The sequence below is a fragment of the Glycine soja genome, chromosome 13 (assembly GCF_004193775.1).
Source record: "Glycine soja cultivar W05 chromosome 13, ASM419377v2, whole genome shotgun sequence".
NCBI classification, from domain to species: Eukaryota; Viridiplantae; Streptophyta; class Magnoliopsida; order Fabales; family Fabaceae; genus Glycine; species Glycine soja.
In genome coordinates, this window is record NC_041014.1 from 17,878,878 (window position 1) to 17,902,201 (window position 23,324).

At 30.0% G+C, this 23,324-nt stretch overlaps 2 protein-coding genes across 2 annotated transcripts; one reads left to right on the forward strand and one right to left on the reverse strand.

Moving 5' to 3' along the window:
• The first annotated feature begins 695 nt into the window (after window positions 1–695).
• LOC114380797 (non-specific lipid transfer protein GPI-anchored 2-like) lies at window positions 696–6,607 on the forward strand. The gene is made up of 4 exons (XM_028339846.1): window positions 696–1,185; window positions 4,853–4,909; window positions 5,752–5,811; window positions 6,206–6,607. Exons 1-4 carry the CDS (start codon window positions 789–791, stop codon window positions 6,340–6,342), a joined length of 651 nt encoding a protein of 216 aa, XP_028195647.1. The 5' UTR covers window positions 696–788; the 3' UTR covers window positions 6,343–6,607.
• A 4,438-nt stretch (window positions 6,608–11,045) lies between these two features.
• Window positions 11,046–21,341, reverse strand: LOC114381981 (linoleate 13S-lipoxygenase 2-1, chloroplastic-like). The gene is made up of 9 exons (XM_028341211.1): window positions 20,943–21,341; window positions 20,028–20,296; window positions 16,186–16,423; window positions 14,566–14,889; window positions 13,412–13,497; window positions 13,198–13,308; window positions 12,815–13,116; window positions 12,105–12,371; window positions 11,046–12,013 (listed from the first exon to the last, which is right to left on the reverse strand). Exons 1-9 carry the CDS (start codon window positions 21,319–21,321, stop codon window positions 11,254–11,256), a joined length of 2,736 nt encoding a protein of 911 aa, XP_028197012.1. The 5' UTR covers window positions 21,322–21,341; the 3' UTR covers window positions 11,046–11,253.
• Window positions 21,342–23,324: the final 1,983 nt, after the last annotated feature.

Sequence of the window (23,324 nt, forward strand, 5' to 3'; positions counted from 1 at the left end):
ACATCTATTGAAAGAGATCAATCTAAAAATAGATTTCTATATTTAAGAAATTGGTCTTTACTTCTTGGCATATTTTGTATAATAAGAATATTCTCGTTAATTATCTAAAAATATTAAAATATATAATATTATATTTTAAAAAAATTACTAATCTGTATCCTTAAAGCATGGGTAAAAATTAAAAGAAAAAATATTTATTCATAAATTATGAGAGAGCATAAAAAAATATAAACAACACAATTTTTTATTTCTTAATAAAAATATGTCTAATTTAAGTTTCTTAATCAATATTTTTAAGGTACTCGTTGTCATTTTCCTTTTTTTTTTTAAAATAATAGTATTAAAGTATTTTTCACATTGCTTAACTCATTAGGACTTTTGTTGGTAAGATTTCCAAAACATTGAACAAAAATAGCAGCTATTTCCAACCGTCCTCATTACTCAGTTGTGGAAACGGCTTTATACAATTTGGTTCACACATGGTTTTGGGAACAAGAAATGGACGACTTTAATTTCCAGAGGATAGAGGTTGCATTACCGAGAGAGAGAAAGAGACGGTGCACACAGAGGGTTGGTTAGCTGTTAAAATTCATTAAATTCAGCCACCAAAAGTTAGGGGCCGCATTTCCAAATGAAAAAAATAAAAAAATAAAAAAAAAACCCCTCTATTTAACTTCAACTTTACCAATCTTGGCATGCACAAATTAACCCCCACCCAATTTTACACTCCCTCCCTCCTCCCATACCCATCATCTTATAATACACAAAGGTTTTGAATATCAAAATACATGACAATTCACAACAACAAAATGACTTCAATTGCCACCAATAGCACTGTTGTCGCCACTAGAATGCTAGTTGTGATCACTTTAGTCCTTGCACTAGTATGTTGTGTCACATCCGCGCAATCACCGGCAGCAGCACCAGCCCCGGAGAGCAACGGGTGCTTGATGGCACTAACAAACATGTCAGATTGCCTGACATATGTGGAGGATGGGAGTAAGTTGGCAAAGCCTGACAAAGGGTGTTGCCCTGAGTTGGCAGGGTTGATTGATAGCAACCCCATTTGCTTGTGTGAGTTGCTAGGAAAACCTGACTCTATTGGCATCAAGATTGATTTGAACAAAGCCCTCAAGCTTCCTTCTGTTTGTGGAGTGACCACTCCCCCTGTTAGCACTTGTTCAGGTAAGCTTCAACATCTTCTCAATGGTTCTTGGTTTAGCTTATGTCTGAAATATTTGTTGTTGAAACATGTTTTGAAGTTGTAGATCATGGAAAATAATGAATCCTAAATAGTACTACACTAGTTGTTTAAGGTGAGAAAAATGGATTTTGCTTGTTAGGGTCATAGTGAGAAGGGTGTGTACTAAATATTTAGCCGTTAAATCTGGCCTTTAATTAAATATTGGTGATGCTAAAAGGAATAGATTTGAATCTTTTATATACTGTAGCTTACTAATAATGCCTTCTATCCTGCTACCAGTATGATTACCTTAGCTGTATATTACATTCTGGCGGTTGTATGTTCCTTAAGTAGAGAGATGATTCAAAGCCAATAATATTAGCCTTGCACCATGACCATGCTCTGTCTGTATCGACACACTTAGCATTGAATCTGATCTCATTTCTGTGTAGCCAAATCCCTCACACCACCGAAGCCCATACAGCCCCCCACGCCAAACTTGCCTTCTTTCCTTTGATGGACCCTTTGTGTTGCTAAAAATGGTTAACACAATCATTTGGTAATACCCGAATATCACCATACCATAAGTAACCATTTGTCCAAATGTAGTGTGCAAAGGACCAATAAAACAAAAGATGTTTAGATGATTCCATTTGAACATTACAAAAGACACCGTTGTGATAGTTGCTTCCGGTATGATTTTTCTTTTCTTTTAATTGTCCATGTTTGGATTCTATCATGTCACAACCTCCAAATAAATCCTTTTACCTTTGAAGGAATTGGTAGCTTCCAAATATGTTGATAAACATTCTGCACCCTCCACTCTTTGTTCCATGATTAAGCTTTCATACACCTCCTTCACCACATATTTCTTGTCCGGAATAATATTCCATGCCCATCAATCCATCAACCCTTTTTCTTTGACTCGTGACCCCTTATGGCCTGCCACATTTGTTGCACCATAACTTGCTCCCATTGGAACCATGGCCTTCTCCATATTAGATCCCATTGCCACACCTCCCCATTCCATCCCTCCTTACTAATATAGGAGGATTTAAATTTTAAATCTATGAAAGATTGGAATCCTAGAAAGATGAGTCAATAAAAATAATTAAATCTGTAGATCCGATAAGTTAGGTGTGATTTTTATAAAATGTTGCCGATTGTCATAAAGATTTTGTGCATTAATAATGTGCACCGACGTCACCCATGTGAGCCTGTGAGGCTACCAGTTTTTTTAATATCGAGGAAGGTCAAATTGAACAGGGGATAGTACTATTTTAAATAGTTTATAAATCTAAATTATTTTTGGAGTGACTTTATTTTAACATTGTGAATTTTTCTTCATTTCAAATATTACTGCTTATTCTTAAAAAAAAAAATAAAGCTGTTCTGTACTGAAATTTATAAAGCTTCACCTAACTTAGGACTGATGTTTCTTATTTCATCATTTATTTAAATTCAAATAAACTTAATTATGGTCATGTTTATAAACAAAAAGGTATAGCAACTTTATGGACAAGAAAAACCTTAGCATCACTTCTTTAAATACTCTTTCAAATTTCAACAAATATGTGGCCATATTATAATTTATTTATATATTAATTAAGATTGTAACAATTACACAAATACCTATACTTTTTTAAGGTGTAATATATGTGTACATGATGATGGAGCTTCAAAGATTATACTGTAACTTGTTATTTTATCGAAATTAGAAGTAGGAACAATTAACATTGTTTTGTAATAGCATTAACTGACAAAGATTAGAAGTAAATAATTTTTATTGAAAAAATATTATTAATACACCCACACTATATTTTAATGTATTTTCAACATGATATTTAATATTTTTTTATTGATTCCTTAATTAATTACTGTTCAGAAAATTTCAAAATCTTTCTATAGTTTTAGTACAAATATTCAAATACCTATAGTATTTTTTTGACAGAATAACTATAATATTTTCAAATCTTAGTTTATGCTACTTAATTTAGAACTACCTTTTTCACTTTATAATTATTATTTTTCCTTGATTGTTAATGACTGACTTAATGTCCAGCTCAGAGGTACTGTAGTTTGTTTGTGTAAGCTAACTATATTGACAATAAATTAGCCGTGGAACTACCACCCTTTCTATCACCATCAGCCAACCATAACAACACTATTGTAATTTAGTACCGTGGGACCCATAATAACCATGAAAATAACTCCAATTCTTTTATTTGAGTTCAAAATTTTTATGCCACTTTTTCTTTTCTCCTTTATTAGTAGTGTGTTACATCTACACATTTTTCTTCTTTTTTATTTTATTTGAAAAAAGGGCAGTACACAGAAGAAAACATCTCTTTTTTTTAGTAAATATGAATGAAAACTTTGTTAGTTGCTAACCAGAAATTGCTAGTACTCCTATGTTGTAGTAAGACGGTAGTAAAAAAATTCAGAACAAAATTTAGACATGTGCATTTAAAGTTATATATGGTGTATATATTGTTGTGATTACATCTGGATATCACAGAGTACTATATAAACAGGGATGAAACTACCTTAGTTGAAACAGGGGTAGCCACCCCCCTCATCTATGAAGTATTCTCAATATATATAGGGAAACACTAATAAATTATATTAGTGTTAGGGAGTAGTTATTTAATTTTTTATTTAATTTTGATTGCTTATTTGATTTTAATTTCAATTTCTCATTATTGATATACGTTAGGGAGTAGTTTTATTATGAATTTTTTTTAATTTGTTTTACAAATAATTTTATTTTCTGTCAACTAAGAATTTATAATATTCGATAATTGGAAGATAAATTAATTTTAGGTGTAATAAATTAATTCTTATAATGTAGTTCAAGTATGACAACTCAAAGAGCTCTTTATTTATTCTTCAAGAAAAAAGAAATTAATAATTTTAATCTATCTCAATTTATTTCTATGTCAAACTTTAGAAATTTCACTATAAACTTGTAAACTTGATGAACGAACTTTTAAGAAGAAAAAAAACAATGATTATGATTTATTGTTATACTTACTTTCATAATAAGATTTTTAAATTTTATTTCTTATTAAACCTGAATTTAGATAATTATTACTAGTAAAAATTAATCACATTTGATTTTTCTTACCATATACTCACTCCATTCAAAAAAATTAGCGTTATTATTATTAATTTATTTTTAATTTTTATTGTCCACATTAATATTATATAAAGAAGATAAGTGAAAAAAGTAACTAATATTATATTAAAAAATCAAATGAAAATTATTTTAAAATTTATTTTTTCTTCACGTACGATAATTATTATGAGAACAAGTGAGTATTAAATTTCTGTACCCCTAATTAAATTTCATGGTTCCGTCCTCTCTCTCTCTCTCTATATATATGAACGAATTACTTGAATTTGGATGCAACTCATGCCATCAAAAAGATTATGCATAATTTATGAAAAAAAATTTAATAACTTCATTTGTTTTCAAACTAATTAATTAATGGTGTGATTTATATCTCGGAAAACATTTGTTTGTTTTACATTTAGGTTTATCTACATTATCCAAAGATCAATTGTTAGACTTATTTACGTTCTATATATTGAACAAAGAAAATTCTTTGCATATGTATATTGATGACTATTTTGATTTTGCTTTCTTAAATTCTCATCGTTTGACAGCTGTGGGAGTCCCCGTGTCCTTGCCTCCATCAATGAGTGAAGGTTCTTTGTCACCAGGTAAGTGTTCCATCAGTTTATATAAATTTTGTTCTTCATGTTCTAATGTTGGTGAAAAGCCCTCTCTTGCTTTCTTTCGGAGTCCAGACGGTATAAAATGTCATTTATTCAACTTAAATATAGTCATATTTATTTATTTAGTAGTTTTACTTTTTTTACGAAGAAAATTTAAATGAATTCATCAGGGCCGAATGTGTGAGTTGTCCAAATGGACACACACACGTGTGTGTGTATATATATACACACACACAAGGAAGGGAACTTGATATTTTAAAAATGTATTGTGAAATCAGAACATCTAAACAGAAGTATTGAAACATTTGGGTCCTACGTACATTGCTCATAATATTCATAACTATTAAATTTGTGAGGTAGAACGACAAATTAACCTTTGTGAAGTTGACCAAAAAAATAAACTTTGCTAGGTCATTCACCATTTCACCCTACAAAAAAGGATTGATAGTGCATGTGTCTCTTTCATTTTAAATTTAATTTCTAAAAAGAAAAACATTTTAAGCCCATTTCAATAATTTTCTTTAACAATAATAGTGCAGTTTTTTCCCCCACAACTCATCGTTTATTATGATTTTAAAAAATAGTTTTTACTCAAAATTAAAGATGATGTCTTTTTTTTTTTTCTTATATTGAAGATAGAAGGCACTGTTCTCTTCAATTCAATGTAGAACCCTTGTTTGAAAAACAAATGAAAGAAATTAACATTGATTTCTTTCAAACTACTTTATATATGAGTCAATGTAGGTATTGCATTGAGACTTGCTACTAGCTAGCTTGAAATTGTCTCGGCGCTAACTTAATTTTGTTTCTAAAAAATATAATGAAAGGTATTGCACCAGGAGTCTCCAGTCCTTCAAATACAGATGCTAGTCCTGCTTCTAGTCCTGGTATGTCATTGAAATTGTATGCATTTTATTATTTTCAGCACTTACGAAATTATTATATAATCATATTTCTAGTATATACCAGATCTCAAACTCTTTTGCTTGAAAAAAAATGTAAATATAGACAGACATCTAAAATCCTACATATGCCTAATAGAGAGAGAAAGGGGAAAACACCACAAACTCTCGTCTTATAAACTGATTTTTATAAAATTGAGTTAGATCCCATCCAAATTCTAAAAACAAGTATATATATAGGTTCGTATTCTTCTGAGGTGGACAGGTTTATCTTTTTGCCTAAGTCGCCAAACAAATTTTCTTTTCCTTGAAAAACTTTCGTTAAAAGTCAATATAAGATATATTATTATTTGTTCTAATTGAAAATAAAATCATGCAGGTGGTCCAGGCCCTTCCTCTGAGGAAGCTGCTGCCAGCCCTTCTCAAAACAAAAATGGAGTTTCTGCCATTCAAGCCTCTGCTTTGACTAATTTCATTTTTGGCCTTTCCACTCTATTTGTCTCCGTATTCTTCTGATTTTACACATATTAGTTCTCCGTGTCATTATTTTAGTGGATCTTTTTATTTCCTCATTATTTGTATGTTGTGAGCCACTTTTTAAAGGTTTTGTTGTAATTTTATGCACTGATGCAATTGTTACTGTCATTATTAGTAGTGAACCACACACTTTAATTAGGGCCTTCTTGATTGCATTATTAAGCCGAGCTATTCATTTTTTTATTTTGTACTGTATTGTTTTTTTCCTCCCAAGTATAATGTCCTCATGACATTGTTGGATAAACTGAGTTCCTTTGATATAGTTGCTTTTAAATCCTTGATGGTGATTGAGGTGTGGGATCTAAATTAATTTCGATCCCAGATAATGCATTCAGACTAGTGTTATTGTGTGGAAAATTAATTATTATTGTTAGTCAAATTGGTTCTACTAAAATGAATGATTTTTGTAAAAATGATAAATGTTAAGGTTACTTTCTCTAACATATTTTTTAATATATTTTTTATTGATTAAAATTTATTAAAAAGTATGAAATTTAATAGGTCTTACGTAGTATTTAATAATTTACTTTCTTAATTTTATAGTTTTAATATATTTTAACTAATAAAAAAATATAGAGATGAATTTGTAAAAAAAAAGTCTGCACGTAAAGATAAAATAAAAATACAATCTCATTCATACAAGTTAAAAATATAAAATTTAAAAGTTGTTATCTACACTAGAAAGTTCGATGCCGAATCACGAGGGTCATGAGTCACTTCCCTAAATGATCTGACAGTTCTTAAAAACAAAATACTCCTTTATATTTATATTCAAGCATATCTTGAGAATTGAGATAACCAGTTACTACTATTATTTTAAACGTTGAAGGTTTGAATAACTTTGGTGTAAATACTCGGGAGAAGAAAAAAAATAGAATAAGTTAAGTTTTTATTCTCTAAATTTTTTAAATTTAATTTTTAATCTTTAAATAAAAATTTAATTGGTTAAATTTTTTTAATTTTTTTTTAAATTTGATTTGTAGTATTTAAATAAATAAAAGTTTGATTAATGAAGATTTTTCAACTTTTTTTTAATTAAAGTTTTGTCTCTAAACTTTTAAAAAATTTAATTTTTAATCTCTAAAATTTCATTAAATAAAGAAAATAATGAATTCAAACTTTTTTAAAGATTAAAAATTAAAATTTTAAAATCAAATAAAAAATTTAAGAACTAAAAATTTAATTAATCCAAATAACAAAAATGACACACGCCTTGTCCCATTATCATATCTATTCATAATTATCATTTATATATTTTTTTATTTAAAATAATTACAAATTTTGATAAAATTAAAATACTGTTTAGTCTTTTAAGTATTTTATTTTTTGGTTTTAATTTTTAAATTAATTTTTTTTATGGACCAATGGAGTAAAATATAATGCTTTTTAATATACAAATTAACATATACAAATTTACATCCCAAAGATTGTCATCTTATTGTTTAAAGATTTTCATCTTATTGTTTTGCTCCTACTGACCACAAAAAATACATTTAAAGTTTTGTAATTTACTCATCAAATAAATATTAACTCCTCTAGTAACAATCACCTTAATAAATTAGATACGTATTACATTATTTATATTTATTTTCTATAAAACATGCAAAAATAGTTGAGTAATCCGTGCAGGTTACGGATACCATGCTAGTTTGAAATGAAATGAAACATGAGTCTCAAATGAAATGAAATAAACTATTAGATGAATCACAATTTCAAATGCGTGTTTTAAATCTGAAATATTGAAATGAAATATGATTTCGTCCGATCTTCACCAGACAATTTTGAATTGCTGACTTTGTGAATGCATTTAGCACCATATTTAAACCATCTGCATATTAATATCCGGCAGCTGCACACTTCAAACCAACCGCATCCTCATGTTCCCTTTTTGGCTCAATAGTTCTTGTGACCATTTTCTTTCTTTTTTGCCCTGGAACTTATCATCCACCGATGCATAACTTGTTCTTTGTTAATGGCCTTTTAAATCATCTTCAAGTTTATAATTGGCAAAATCCTGATATGATTACGAAGTTAAATTCTACTGCTTTTTCTATAGATACATGGTTGATATTTATCAATGCTTTAAGGCAGTTACAAAATCATTGAGCTCAGGAAATACCAAACCTTGGAAAATTTCATAACACAAAATTTCAACTCTGTATCAAGCTCTGACGCCCATCCTTTGCTCTGATCTTAGGGGGATCTTTTCTCCTTATCCATAACCTTGTGGGTAGTTATATTTGATCAAATGGATAGTTACCACACTTAGTAAAATAGTTACCATAGATAATGGGGGATTATGATGATCTTTAATGCTTTTATAAACACACATATAAGGGGTACCAAGGTATGAAAATCTCTCTATCTTTAATTTCTTGATTCCAAGATTTACTTAAGTATCAGAATGTCTATGTAGTTATCTCACCTCATCTAATTGACTCTAGAAGCTCTCCGGTGTATCAAGCTATTGCAAAGACCAAATGAAAACAGGTAACCTTGAAGAGGTAGTTCCCAGTTTGTAAGAAGCAATCAAAGCATATAGACTATATGTAACATCCAAAAACAAATCAATATAGATATTTATTATAAAAAATATATTTGGCAAGATTAGAAAACATATATACAGTTTAAATAAGATAAGATAAAATAGAATATTGTTTTATCTTCTATTTTAAACATATTAGTTTTTTCTTATATTTATAAGTTAAATAACATAAAATAAGATGGATGTTAACCATGAGTTAGATAATTATTATTGGGTGCAAGAAATTTGGATACAAGAAATTTGGAAATTTGGAAATCATTATTGGGTGCAAGAAGTTAGATAATTTAATTATTAGTTGTTTTACATGAAATATTATGTTAACCGTGGGTTACGGTTAGTATTAGCAAAAATAATGTAATTTACATGTTAATGAAGTTTATGATTTAAAATTTCATGATTGATTGAGCTGTATATTGATTGTTTGGTGTATTTAATAATTGGTCCAATTGCGATAGATTCCTGGTGCAACTTAATTAATCTTAATTGGTATGATATCATGTTTTCGGGGCGTGTTATTGTTTAATTTGATAATAGGTTTAGTTATCCATAGATTCCAAACTTATCCATTTTAGTCTCTATAGTTAATAATGGTTTTTTTAGTTCAGGCGGTTTACCTTTTAATTCCAATGGTGCCGCGGAGGTAGTTGGTGTCGAGGGTCATGGCTACGTTAATGGTGGCGGAGGGAGAGGAGCCGCAGTTCTCACTGTTGCGGAAGGCGGGGGCCTCCCGGAAGAGAGGGAGCTCCGGGGAATGACGACGGACGAGGCTGAGGCGAATGACAAACATATTAGAGAAGAGCCAAGGTGCGGTGCGAAAACACACCGGTCGTCGATGCGGTCCTAACAACAATAGTTTAACGATGTTAAACAATTTTAACGGTAGAGACCTATTGAGAATTAAAAGGTAAACTACATTATTAACTATAGGGACTAAAATGGATAAGTTTGGAAACTATAGGGACTAAATGGGTAATTAAACCTTGATAATATGAGATTAAGCCATGTGTTCCATATGATTGATGTTATGCCCTAAGAGACTGAAATAACTTCTTCGAGAAAAGAGTATATCTCCATATGAGATTGAGCTTGTGTTCCATATTATTGAGATTGAAATAACTTCTTTTAGAAAATAGTATATCTCCACATGATTGAGATTGAGGTAACTTCTTCGAAGAAAAAGTATATTTCCACATGAGATTGATGCAACTTCTTCAATGAAGAAATATATTTCCACATGAGATTGGTTGATGTTCCATAAGATTGACTTATGCCCACAAGAGATTGAGATAACTTCTTTGAGGAAGAAGTATATCTCTACATAACATTGAATGCCTTGAAATTGGTTAATTTAGCATTTATTGATTTTGATAATATTAATGATTAATTATTACTTTGTGAAAGGCTTGTGTGATGATGCTATAATATCTAATTATGAGAAAATTATTATTTTAAGATATTTATATTTTACTAGTGTCATTTTTGAAGAATGAGGATATCATGATTGATTTTCCTAGTTGTTGCATCGGCAAAAAACTAATGTTTGCGAACTATTTTATAGTTGAGTGTTTTATTCACTGAGATTATATATCTCATTAGTCAGTATTATTTTTAGAGCATGTTGACGAAATCATCGAGACTAAGGAAACTTGAAGAATTACTATTTCATTTTTTAGTTTGATTTTAGACGGGTTAAGATTTATTAGAATAAAGGATGATTTGTGACTTAATAGATTTTATTGTTTTTTTATTTAGGGTTGTTAGTGGTCGTTCATGTTTTGGATTTCATGATTCATTTTATATACAAATGGATTATATTAGATATTTTAATATGTTTAGATTGTTGTTTTAGACTTTTTTTATTTTTGAAATTTAATCATTAGCGAATTTTATATATGATTTATTATTGTAAGGAAGGATGTTACACTATGTCCCAAGGTTATTGGATACATGGAGTTATAGTACCATAAGGTCCACAACTAAAAATTCTTTTTTTTTTTTCAAAATCATTGAGTGAAGAGAATTTTTAGAGTGTCCTCTAGTTAATTAGCACTTATATCAATATCAAAAGAAAGATTGATTTTATTTAGTAAACATTAAATTTAACTACTACATTCAATCAATCACATACACACAAACACTAAGAATACAATCTCCATGGAATTAGAGGAAATGTATTTCATATATTTTGAAAACAAGACCCTATGTTTATTTCTTGCTAAATGAACAAGGGCTGTAGCATAGCTCAACCCTAGTCACTCCTAAAAATGTGGAATAAGGCCTTATCATACATATTACACTAGAAAGAATTATTAATTAATGAATATGTTGCCGAAAATTAACAATCTTTAAATGGATGCACTATATGGAACTCCCTTTCCAGTGATTCCAGGTCCTGAAAATGGTTTCATTAGCTCATAAGGCACTAACCCAGCTCCACATCTATTTTTCAAATTATAGTTACCATTCCTTGAGTCTATAATACCTTCAATTTCCTTCAATCTCTTATTAAACCTTTCAAAGGACGTCTTTATAGTTTGATTCTCAGCCCATGATGGTTCCATGTACTGCCCAATATACTCTTCATCAGGTGAATGATTAGACAATAAGTTCAAAATTACCATCACTAAAGTTGCTTGAATTTGTGATGGCAAACACTCCAAAAGGGTTTGCTCAGGATTTTTTAGAAAATTTTCCCACTCTTCCTTAGAAGGGTCTTCTGTAGGCATTTTGATTCTAGCAATTGTGGGTCTATTGGGGAAATAACCCCCATAAGTATATTGAGCAAAGTTCACAGCAGCATGATGGCCAGATGCTATCCAAGCTATAGTGGTGATGATGTCAATAAGGTCTTTTGGTGTTTCAAGACTTGGCCACCATGGTTCTTTATATTTGTCTCCATGACCTACTTTTTGAATTTCTGTCCACCATGCTTGGAGTTCTTGGTCAGATTTAACAACACTTGAGTTTGAATAGTAATGATTGATATACTCTGTGACCCATTGTTTGATGGCATCCCATATTAGAAGACCATCATTGGCAAAAGGGTAGTCTTCAATTGTTAGCATCAGGCCTTGTGGTGCATTAGGATCTTCCAAAGCCATTCCTCTAAAAGAACAAAAATTAATGCCAACAAGTGAATGCTTCATGTTGTTTTGAAAAAGAAAACACAAACAAACAAATTCTAAAGAAACTATACCTGTGAATAAGATCATTAGGAAGTGCTTGTAAATCAAACCGCCAAAGTTGATCATATGCTACAGAGCTTATCTCCATTGAATACTTATTAGTAGAGAATGAGATTTCAATGATACCATTTGCACAAATAAGCACTTCACGAGCAAGGGAATTTATCTCCATAGTGTATCTCATATGTGGATGCAATAATTTGTAGACTGGATGCATAGTGCTGAGTTGCCTATTTGTTGCAATGATAAAAGGTTCTAGAGCACAATGAGTTCTTAACCTACAAAATTGACAATTTACAAGTGCTATGTTTGCAACACTTATATAATTAAGATTCACAAAACTTTGTATCTACATCTCTTTGGATAAATTTCTCCAAAAATATTAACAGGAGAAGAAAATAAGAAGATAAAATAAAATAAGAGTTCTTCCATAAACTAAAATTAATTCATGAATAAGCTAATTTATAAAAATTCTTTCATTCGTAACTTCTCTAAGAGATATTTTAACTTACAAAAGTTAATTTTAGCTTATGGCACTGATTTATTTATGTTTTCCTTGTTAATTTCTTCACTTACAGGTACTTTGGAAAAAATTATGAAAATAGAGGGCCCTAACTACTCAGAGAAATGCTAAAAATGCACTCTCTAACACACTATTTGACATATATTCATCACACCTCAAATGCATGGCAAAAGAGCATGATGCGAATATTGTACTCACCAATGGTTTACAAGTTCATGATAACCAGAATCATGGGCAAGAACATGAGCTTTGGCAAGCCTCCAAAGCCAGAGATCAGTTGAATGAGATGCAGGTGTGAAGACTTGCTTCCATTGTGGCTTCCCATCCATAATTGGTCGAGTTAGCTCAATAGCTAGTGGCTTCAATGTGCCTTGTTTGGTGAGAAAGAACAGTGTACGAGAACCATATAATGTTGTTCCCTTAATTTCTCTCACTTTGCTCACATATGGTAAGAATAAATCATGGTAGTCTAGCATGAACAACTTTTTCTCTACAATGGCCTGCATATATTCAAATTAAACTATTTTTAAGCACAACATATTTTGAATTTAGAAGTTCATTGTCAACTGATGCTTTGATACCTCTTCAACTGTACGATAACCAATTATCTGTGACTCAATGATTTCCCTAGTGATGGCTGATTCTGGTGGACCATAGATTTCGGGATCAAGTTTACTTCTCAAAGGCCATTCCTACATAATGAACATACCCCAAAAAAGAAATACTGAAAATTTCTTGAGTGTAGATGACACTTAATTTGAAAGTAGTTTACAAATTATTTGTAATAACTTTTACCTTGACCAATTGGATGCTATACGGGTTGACACCTGACAAAGTCTCCCTAGCAAATTCCTCATCTGAAAACCAAAAGAATCTATCCCCTACAATTCCAAAACTCGCAATCATCTAGAGTTGGGGAGAATTTATATTTCGTAGTGCCATTTTAGATAGGTTTATGTCAACCACTTAACATAGCTGATAGGCTTATTGTATTTTTTTATCCCTAACTTTTTAATTTTTAGTAAATTTTACTTCCAATATATTAATTTGATGTATTTGACCTTCAATTTTTAAAAAATTTGAGACTTTTACTTCCTGTCATTTATCCGTTAATAACTACAAAAGTTTGGGATAAAATTTTTCAAAAATAAAAAAAATTAGGAGTAAAATTCGTCAAAAAAATAAATAAGTTGGGTGCAACATTTGTGAAAAATAGTGCCGTCTCGGACATATGCATAAGGTGATCGACTACTCAGGGTTCCCATTTGGAGGGATTCCACAACTTTTAAAAAATATGAAAAAAAAATTATTAACTTCATTTTAGTGAACTTTTTAATATATAAGAGTTTGGTGTATTATTTTTTTTATAATTGAATTTATAAATTCATGAAATTTTTTGTTGATGAATTATTTATGAAATACATTTTTGTTGTTTAGGGATCCCTTTTTAAATTTTTGTTCTGCTCCAAAAAATATCTGAGACGGCACCGGTGAAAAAATAAAAAAATTGAAATAAAAAGTATAATTATATTAACAGTAAAATCACGGAAGATAAAATTTATAAATTTCTTGAAAATTAAGATAAAATAAGTTAAATTTATTTATTGAAGTTAAAATTCGTCTAAAATTAAAAAATTAAGAATAAAAACTACAAGCCAAAAATATATACTATGAAGATAGTCACATTAATTTATGTTTCCATGAAAGGAGACATAACTATTTCGACTTTTAAGATAGCTCGATCTACACAACAATGTATCTAAAGGCAAAAAGTGATGAAAATGGCACGCAGTTATTTAATATTGGCAGGTGCATTTGAATGAGCAATTAACTAGTAAACAAATTTATTAGACTCAAATAAGTTATGAAGCAAGCAATGCAATAACAAATTGTATGACGTTATCAAATTTAAATATGAGCACTATGTATTCATGTATAAATTTACTTACTTTTAACTGCTTCTGGGGTATCAAAGTGCAAGGTTTTTTTGTTATCAGTGGCTACCTTGATAAAACTGGGAATAACTTTCTGGAGTAACGTCAACCATTTGGGTTCAGGATGTGGTAAATGGTACCCTTCTTTATAAAGCATGTCTATGTCTTGGAAGCTTGCAAATCCTAGATTTTGGTCAATAAAAATTGTATCCAAGGATGCTAAAATTGCACTTAACCCTAAGGATATTGTGGTGGTTGTGAATTGTAATTGCTTTATCTCAGCAAATGCTTCATCCCGAGGAACAAAGATATTTAGACATTTTCGCTCAGATAGTGGGTCTGTATAAAGACACCAATAAGAAAACATATTGAATTACGTACTCAGATAATTCGATTATCTCCCACCATAAATAATGTGAAAATAAACAACAAAAAATATTATGAAAGTAAGCAAAAAAAAAGGCATAATATTATTGAATTATGTACTCAGATAATTCCATTATCTCCCACCATAAATAATGTGAAAATAAACAACAAAAAATATTATGAAAGTAAGCAAAAAAAAAGGCATAAATATTATAATTGCAAGTTACTTTGAGAGTAAATCTCATTGCATAATTAAAAGTGATATAATTCATCAATAAGTCATTGATCTAAGTAGAATTAAAATAGATAATTTAATAAAAGTCTCAGAGTTTGAGATTTGTACATAAAAAAATATAATTGAAAAAAGAAATCAATAAAGATAAACAATTCCAATGAAAATTGATCATCTCATAAATATTTGAAACTAATATCATAGTGATTTTAAAAACGTGATAGAATTTAAGAAAAAAGATTTCTCTTATACTCACAAAATAAATTAAATATTAATAAAATAATTTGATGTGATAACTTTTGTAGTTCTTTCTAACATTTTATTTTTAAATGTTAATTTGAACTTTCATATCTAATTTAAAAAATTCTATAAATCGTATCTCCTTAGTCATTTTCGTGTGTTTCCACACACATTTCTTTTTTAAATATCATTTATTTTCTTAAATTTGAGTCAAGTTTTTTCTCTACCTCAAATTAAACAATGATTTTTTAATCCCATAATTTGGAATTAATCCGACTACTTTTGGCCATCAATTTGTGATAATTTTAGTCTTTTCATAAGGACCAACGGTGGACTATTTTTAAATTAAGGGTCTAAAAAATCACTTTTAAATTTGAGGGAGTAAAACAAATTTATCCACATTTGAGAAACCAAAAAAAAATTCAATTTTTTCGGTTTGTGTGAAGGATATTCCTTTTAACCATAAAAATACCACACGGAAAAACATTGAACATTTTTTTGTTAAGTTTTGAGAGACTAAAAAAATATTGAGATAATTATTTTATGGTCAAAATTGAATATTTTTTATGGTTAAAAGAAATTGTCCATAAAATTAGATTTTGTTAAGGAATATCTCCGAATTGAATTTTTTTATGATTAAAAGAAATTATCTCCATGTTTACATTTTACGGATATAATTTCTTTTAACAGTAAAAATCATTGAAAGCTTTACTTAATTAACAAAATCTAATCCGGAAATATATCTCAAGTTTTTTTTTTTTTAAAGAAATTGATAAATCAGCTTCAAATCAAACAACCTGCAATTGAGTGCTCTCGTCCAGTACGACAACGTCTTGGATATGGATGTTCACTGCACCCAAGAATTGGTCTTTTGAGATCAATGCTGAAATCAGGATCTCCAAGATCATTGTAAACATCATAATCATAGATTCTTTCATAACTCTTACGTTCTCCTTCTCCATTTCCTCTCAATAGCATTAGCTCCACTTCTCTAAGTCTTCTCAACCCACATGGTGTTTGTGATGGCAAATAAGACTGTTTCAAGAATAAGTTAACTTGATTTAAAAAAAAAAAAGCCCTATAGTTAAATACAAATTTTATGTGTGGGCACGCAAAAATCTTAGCTTCTGATTTGAGTTTGGTGATGGATTCTTTAATTTGTGCTCTTAAAATAGGAGAAAATGGAGGTATAGTGGAGTGAAAATTGTGTTAGAATACACACCGGATGCATGTTTATAGGTTAATTATAATAATTATACATATATAAAAAAATATTTTATTTACTCTAAATAGAAGATTATGTTCCTATAAATTACAATTATTAATAGAATCAAAATATTAATTATGATTTTGGATAGTTGCAACCGATTTTCCTTAATTCATTCCTAATAGACACATTAATTGTGAATGGTATTGTAATTATTAACAAAGTGATTGATAAGAAAAAAAACCCTAGTAAGATTGCCTTCTTATGAAAGTAGATTTTGAAAAACAAATGTAAGAATCAAATTATATATATATATATATATATATATATATATATATATATATATATATATACGTGCATAGGAGAATTATGTGTGTGCATGCACACATGTCTGGGGTACAGATTTATTTTATTTAATTTCGTTCAACTATTAATTTAGGATTCAACTATGTTTCATAATTTTCAAATTGTCGTTACTTCAATTGGCAGAAAATAATAACATTGACTCAACACTAAATATGATGGAACTTAATTGAAGTAATAATACTGACCCGGTTTTGAAAATGATAGGACCTAATTGAATCTTAAATTAATAATAAGATTTTTTTTACTTAATGATAATATTGGTACGAAGTTATTCTAATGAAAAATAGTGATAAATCTTCATCGAAAATTGTGAACACACACAATGTAAGTTATGTTTTTTCAATTGATTGTTCATTTGATTTAATTAAATTTAATTTAAGTAGTTGAATGAATTAAGTAATAAATTTGATGATTTGATTGTAAGTGTATATGTGGTTAGTGAGTTTTTAGTGTTTTGAGCTTAAAATGATGAACTTTAGTTTATGTTTGGAGGGGTGAGTGTGTATAATAAGGTTTAAGTGTGAAAAGAATGAATTAAGAGTCATAAACTCTCCAAATCTCAAAAATTTGAAACACAAACACAACAACACTAATTCTACTCTTTTCTTTCTCTCCAAGAAAACACATTATTTGAAGAGTTGAGAACTTGGTTTTCTTGTTCAAAGGAAATCTTTTTCTCCTCTATTTAGTGTTCATTGGCTATCCCTTTGTGTGGTAAACACTTCTCCTACCTCTTTTATATTCCATTTTTGTTTTTCACTAGGGCACCTATGGGGGTTCTATGGAAAAAGGTTAGCTTTTGAGTTTGAATCTAACTTTGGGTTAGTTTTAGATATGGATAATGCCCTTGTTTGAATTGCTAATGTAGTTGAAGAAAACTTCCACCTTCGACCCAAAGTTCCCCCTTTCTTCCTTTTCTTCATCACAAAGTAAGTTCCTTGGGTTTGGTGGATAAGGGAAACTTTATCCTTTTTTATGCCTAGGTTGCTGTGAATTAGTGTCAAGGTTGCTGGAAAATGAACCATGTTCTATAATTCTTTTTTAATTGAGGTTTTGATTTTTGAAATTTGGGTTGTTGATTGTTTGATGAATATGGATCAAAAGTTCCTCTTTTGAAGAGTTTTGATGATGTTTATGTATTTGGAATTGATAGGAAAGGAGTTTGGGTTTGTTTTGTGATGATTTGGAAGCCATGAGAGACAATTCTATAAAAATTTTGAAGTTCTGCAGAATTTGCGTCTAGTGACTATTTTTGTGTTCAATGACCATTTTGAGTTCAATAATCAGTGTTGAGTCAAGTGACCATTTTGAGTCCAATGATCACTTTTGAGTCTAGTGACCAATTTTGAGTCTAGTGATTAGTTTTGAGTCCAGTGACCAATTTTGATGTGGATGTGATTAATATTTGTTTTTCTTGCATAAATAAACTATTTTGAGATCTTAATGAATTTATGATGATACGAGATGATGTTATTTTATTATTAGTGTTGACTTTATGTTGAGATAATGAGATTCACATTCATATGAGTTTTTGGTGAGTTGTTTGCAAGAATTCAAGGTGTTGGAATGTCTTGCCATGCTTAAACTATATGTGGGTCCATGAGTGTGATGAACATATGAATGGTGAATCTATGATGTTATAACCTCTCATGATGTTGAGATTAATGAATGAATTTGTGATGGCGTATGATATTGATTTGAATGATCATAACATACATGTATTGATGAATGACATTGTCTGTGAGTTGGCACGTAAGTTAGGGGGTGCTAAGAAGGCCTTCAACCTAGTGTTAGAGGTTGTTGTGGTGGCTAACGCCGAATGATAAGTGGGCAAATCCCTAGATAGTTTAAGGTCTTTACAAGTCTTACCAAGGTAAGCTACTACCCACGCTCATCCATTTTTGATAAAACCACACTTCTTCTACAGGATTAATTTGAATCTCCCCGCATGGTCAGATCATAGAGTGCGACTATATTAAGAGATGTACTTGAGTTAATCGCTCAAAAGGTGAAATCTTCCCGGAGTAAAGAGTCAGCATGACATAACTTGATGGTTAGACATGTGCGTTGATGATTGTGACTTAAGAATGATGCATTACTTGACGAATTGTATTAGTACATGGCTATTGGAAAAATGAAAGATTTCTATATCTCTTTTTGACATCTTGATCTTATATTTCTTTTATATGTTATTTTCTTTTAAAATGAGCTTACTCTTGCATTTTCTGTTGAACTGTGATGATCTTGTCATTTGATACGGGAACAGATTATGATATAGCCTCTAAAGACCATGTCACTTGTTGATATGGACTTGGTGGTGGACTTAAGGGAGAGATTTTACCCTTTGTCGTTTATTTATGTTTTGTCTTAGTGGTTTATATATCTTCATGAATCTATGTTGTATTTATTCCCTGGATGGGACCCTTGAGTTTTATTTGGAGATTTATTTATGATGTTTGATGATGTAGTGTTTTGGGACATATATACCTTTATGTTTTACGACTTGAGGACCTTTTATGGATAATATTTTATATGACATGCTTGTATCCATGAAAAAAAATTACATGTATTTTTATTAATTAAACTAATTCAAGAGTTTTAAAGGGACTATACATGAGTCTTTCCGCGTTAAAGCTTTAGTATTTCATGTACTTGTACCAATCGCTGTTGGTAAATTAATAATAAGATGAAATTGAATAAATAAATAGTGTGAAAAAAGTAATTAAACATTTCTTTGCTATAGTAAAAAGGTTTAAATATATTTCTAGTCTCTCAAATTTAAATATTTATCAATTTTTTAGTCTTTTAAATTAAAATTTATATTTTTTAGTCCCTTAAATTTGTAAAATGTTTTCTTAGTTCTTGTAGTAAAAAAAAAAAACTATCACAAATTGTGTATTCAAATTGCTAAGAAACAGTCATGAAGAACTAAAAAAACATTTTATAAATTTGAGAAACTTAAAAATAAATTTTAATGTAAGTGACCAAAATCATGAATCTTGAGAAATAAAAACATATTTAAGTTCATTAAAAAAGACGTTTATTAAGCAGCTTTATTGTTCTGACCTTGTCACTGAAGAAGACTCTCTTGACAGGACAATCATGCTTGGGCTGAACCCATGAGTTGCAGGTGAAGTGTACTGGGCCATAAGGGACATCATGAAGGACAATACTCCTTAGAAACACCTCCTTGTGATGCTCATGCTGAACCAGAACAGCACCCACATTCCCGAAATCTGATGGCAACTCAAATGTGCACTCGTATTGCACCCCTCTCTCTTTTTTCTCCACCCCTTGTGCATGACCTTTGATTGTCTTTTTCTCCAAGTTTGTTTCTTCACTCATATAAAGAGAGTAAAATTTCAAGAGTACAAAAATGAGATCAGATAAATTTTATTACTTTCCTCTCTCCCAAAATAAGTATCACATTAAAAAAACTTATCTCAAAATAAATGTTATGTTAACTTTTGAATATAATATTATTTTTTTCACTAATATTTCTAAGAAGTTTCACTTTAGTTTTTATTGTAATACTAATACTGTTTATCTTTCATCTATTTAATAAGATCAATTTAGTAAAATTATTATTCTTTTTTATTTAATTATTAACTTTTTTATATGGGTAAAACAACCTAAAACAATACGTATTTTGCGGAAGAAATGTGCTATCATAGAGTTGAGGTACATTGATTTTTCGGAATTACTCAATTGTATAATATAAAAGTAAAATTTTTATAGAAAAGAAGAAAGAGAAAAAGAAGGGTATGAGGTGAATTTAAAAAATGAAATGTGAAAAAATTATGGTTAGTGTAAAACGTATTAAGGGTTGAAAATATCATTGCTGATCTTGTTTCGTAACTAAAATTTTGGATCCGTTTCTTTGAATTTTTTTTAAAAGCATTTTAACTAACACTATATTTGAAACTTTTATAATATAGTTAGGTTTTAAAGAATTTTTTTATAAAAAATAAATAAACTTACTTTGATCAAGGTCAACGCTCACAAGCTCCAAAACAAGTATGTTTCCAATCAATTGTTTAATGCCATCAACGCATTCACTTAGGAAATTCGATAGAATCCCACCACCACTACATTTTTTCACTGCCACAATGACCTTCACTTTATGAGTTTTGGTGTTGCCATGACTACTTACCATCATTGTCTTGATGCACTTAGTATCACACCCTACTATGCAAGCCTTTTTCTTTCTCTGATGGGTATTTAGAAAAGGGAGCTTCCACTGGTTCATGAAGCAACCATTATCATTGCTATGCCAATTGTATTTCTTGTGCACACGTAAGGAAAAAGATGCACGGTTATTGATGAATGATTGGTGAAAATATGGGTTCTTCAAAGTCATGGTGTTCTTGTTGCTTGTTATTGGTCTAATGTGGAGACATATGTACATGCAATATGTCCCTTCTTTATAGGCTATAATAATGGGGACAATATATGGCCTACGTAATAATGTATTATTTGAAGGAGAGCTCTTGCTTTAACGTGGTTGCTACAAATATAATAATGCTCATATGGAGACATAATAGACAGTCCTCTAGGAATTATTTGGACATTTCGTGGAAGAAAATGCTTCCTACAACTCAGGATAACGATTCACACCAGAGAGTTCATATAAGGAATTTCCTATTTGCAGGGGCAGCCCCTTCTGTTGTTTTGGGCAGTGTGGTTAATTAGAACTGAAACTGATTGACTTGAGTAAATTCCATTTAATTTATTATTAAACTAGATCGTGAACTCGTGTGATATATGAATAAATTCGAAAAAAGATATTTTTTATATGTATAAAAATTATATTGATAATTTTATTAATTTTTTACATTAATTATTAAAAAATATCTTAAATCAATTCCAATGTCCACAATATAGAACTTATTCATTAATGAAAGATAATTGAATTTTTCTTATTTTTGAATATAATTATAAATTTAAACTTGAAAATATTGTGAGTTAGAATATGTTTTTCGTCCTAATAAATATGGAAATGTTTGGAATTTGATCCTGCAAAATTTTCAGTATATTTTTTATCTTCAAAATTGAAATGTATCATTTTTTAAGGTTCGATCCGAACCTATGTGCATTATTTTTTGCATCAGTTATATGCATAACATATAAAGTCGTCATTATAGGTTTAGATTTGTAATGCCCTACTTCCTTTAAAGGACTTTTTGGTCTTTTTCAAAATTAGTGAGTAAATTAAAACTTGAATTATCACAAACTTTCTTCACATACATAACACTTGTATATGAATCACCTCGCATAAAATTTTCTAAAAGGAACTTATTTTCATTAACCCGCCATATATAAAATGAAATGTCCATCAAGTGAAGATCGTTCTTAAAGAAACATCTCATTTTATGTGAATATGCGATTTTCATTAAACAAATAAATTACAAAAGGTTTCCTTTAAATAAACCTCAAATTTCATCAATAAACAACTTTACTTTCCAAGTATAAATATATATTTACGTCTTTGAAAAGAATACATAAACACCCAAGTCACATACATATGAATAATACACCATAACTTCTCTTGTTCATCATGTCCATCCTTATCCTTGGCAATATCATAGCCTTTCCATTCCATCTTCGATAGTCGAACCACATCATTGGTTCTATCTAAAAAATGTTGGTTGTATGGGTGAGAGTGGATACACATTTCTCCGGGTTTTGGCGTATGTTGTGTTTTTTGGAGATGGCTGAATATCTCCATTAGGTCTTTAACATGCAACACAATGTTTTCTGATTTGACGACCATGTCATCAACATATGCCTCAAAGTTTATACTAATTTGGGCCCAAAACACTTTGTCCATCAACCTTCGATAGGTTGCTCTGACATTCTTTAGACCGAAGGACATTACTTTGTAACAAAAGTTGGTCGACTTGGTTATGTGTCATCTTGACTTCGTCTCAAGGGTGCATTTTTGTATGCTTATATCTCGAGTATGCATCAAGAAAACTCAAGCGTTGATGCCCTACTGCCCCGTCAACTAGATGGTCGATGTTTGGTAAGGTGTATGCATCTTTCAGACATGCTTTGTTTAGATCAGTGTAGCCAATGCACATTCTTCACCTAGCATTCTTTTTTTTTTAACCATCACTACATTTGCAAGCCAAGTGGTGCACTCCACCTCCCAAATAAACCATGTTGCTAACAACTTGGAGACTTCTTATTCAACAACCTTGCATCTTTCTTCTCCCATGTTTTTTTTTTCCTTTGTGCAATTGGTTTACCCTCTCGACATATTACCTACTTGTGACAATGAAAAGTTGGACCTATGCCTGGCATATATAAAGTCAACCATGAAAATAGTTTAGCATTCGACCTAATTACTTCTTGTAAACA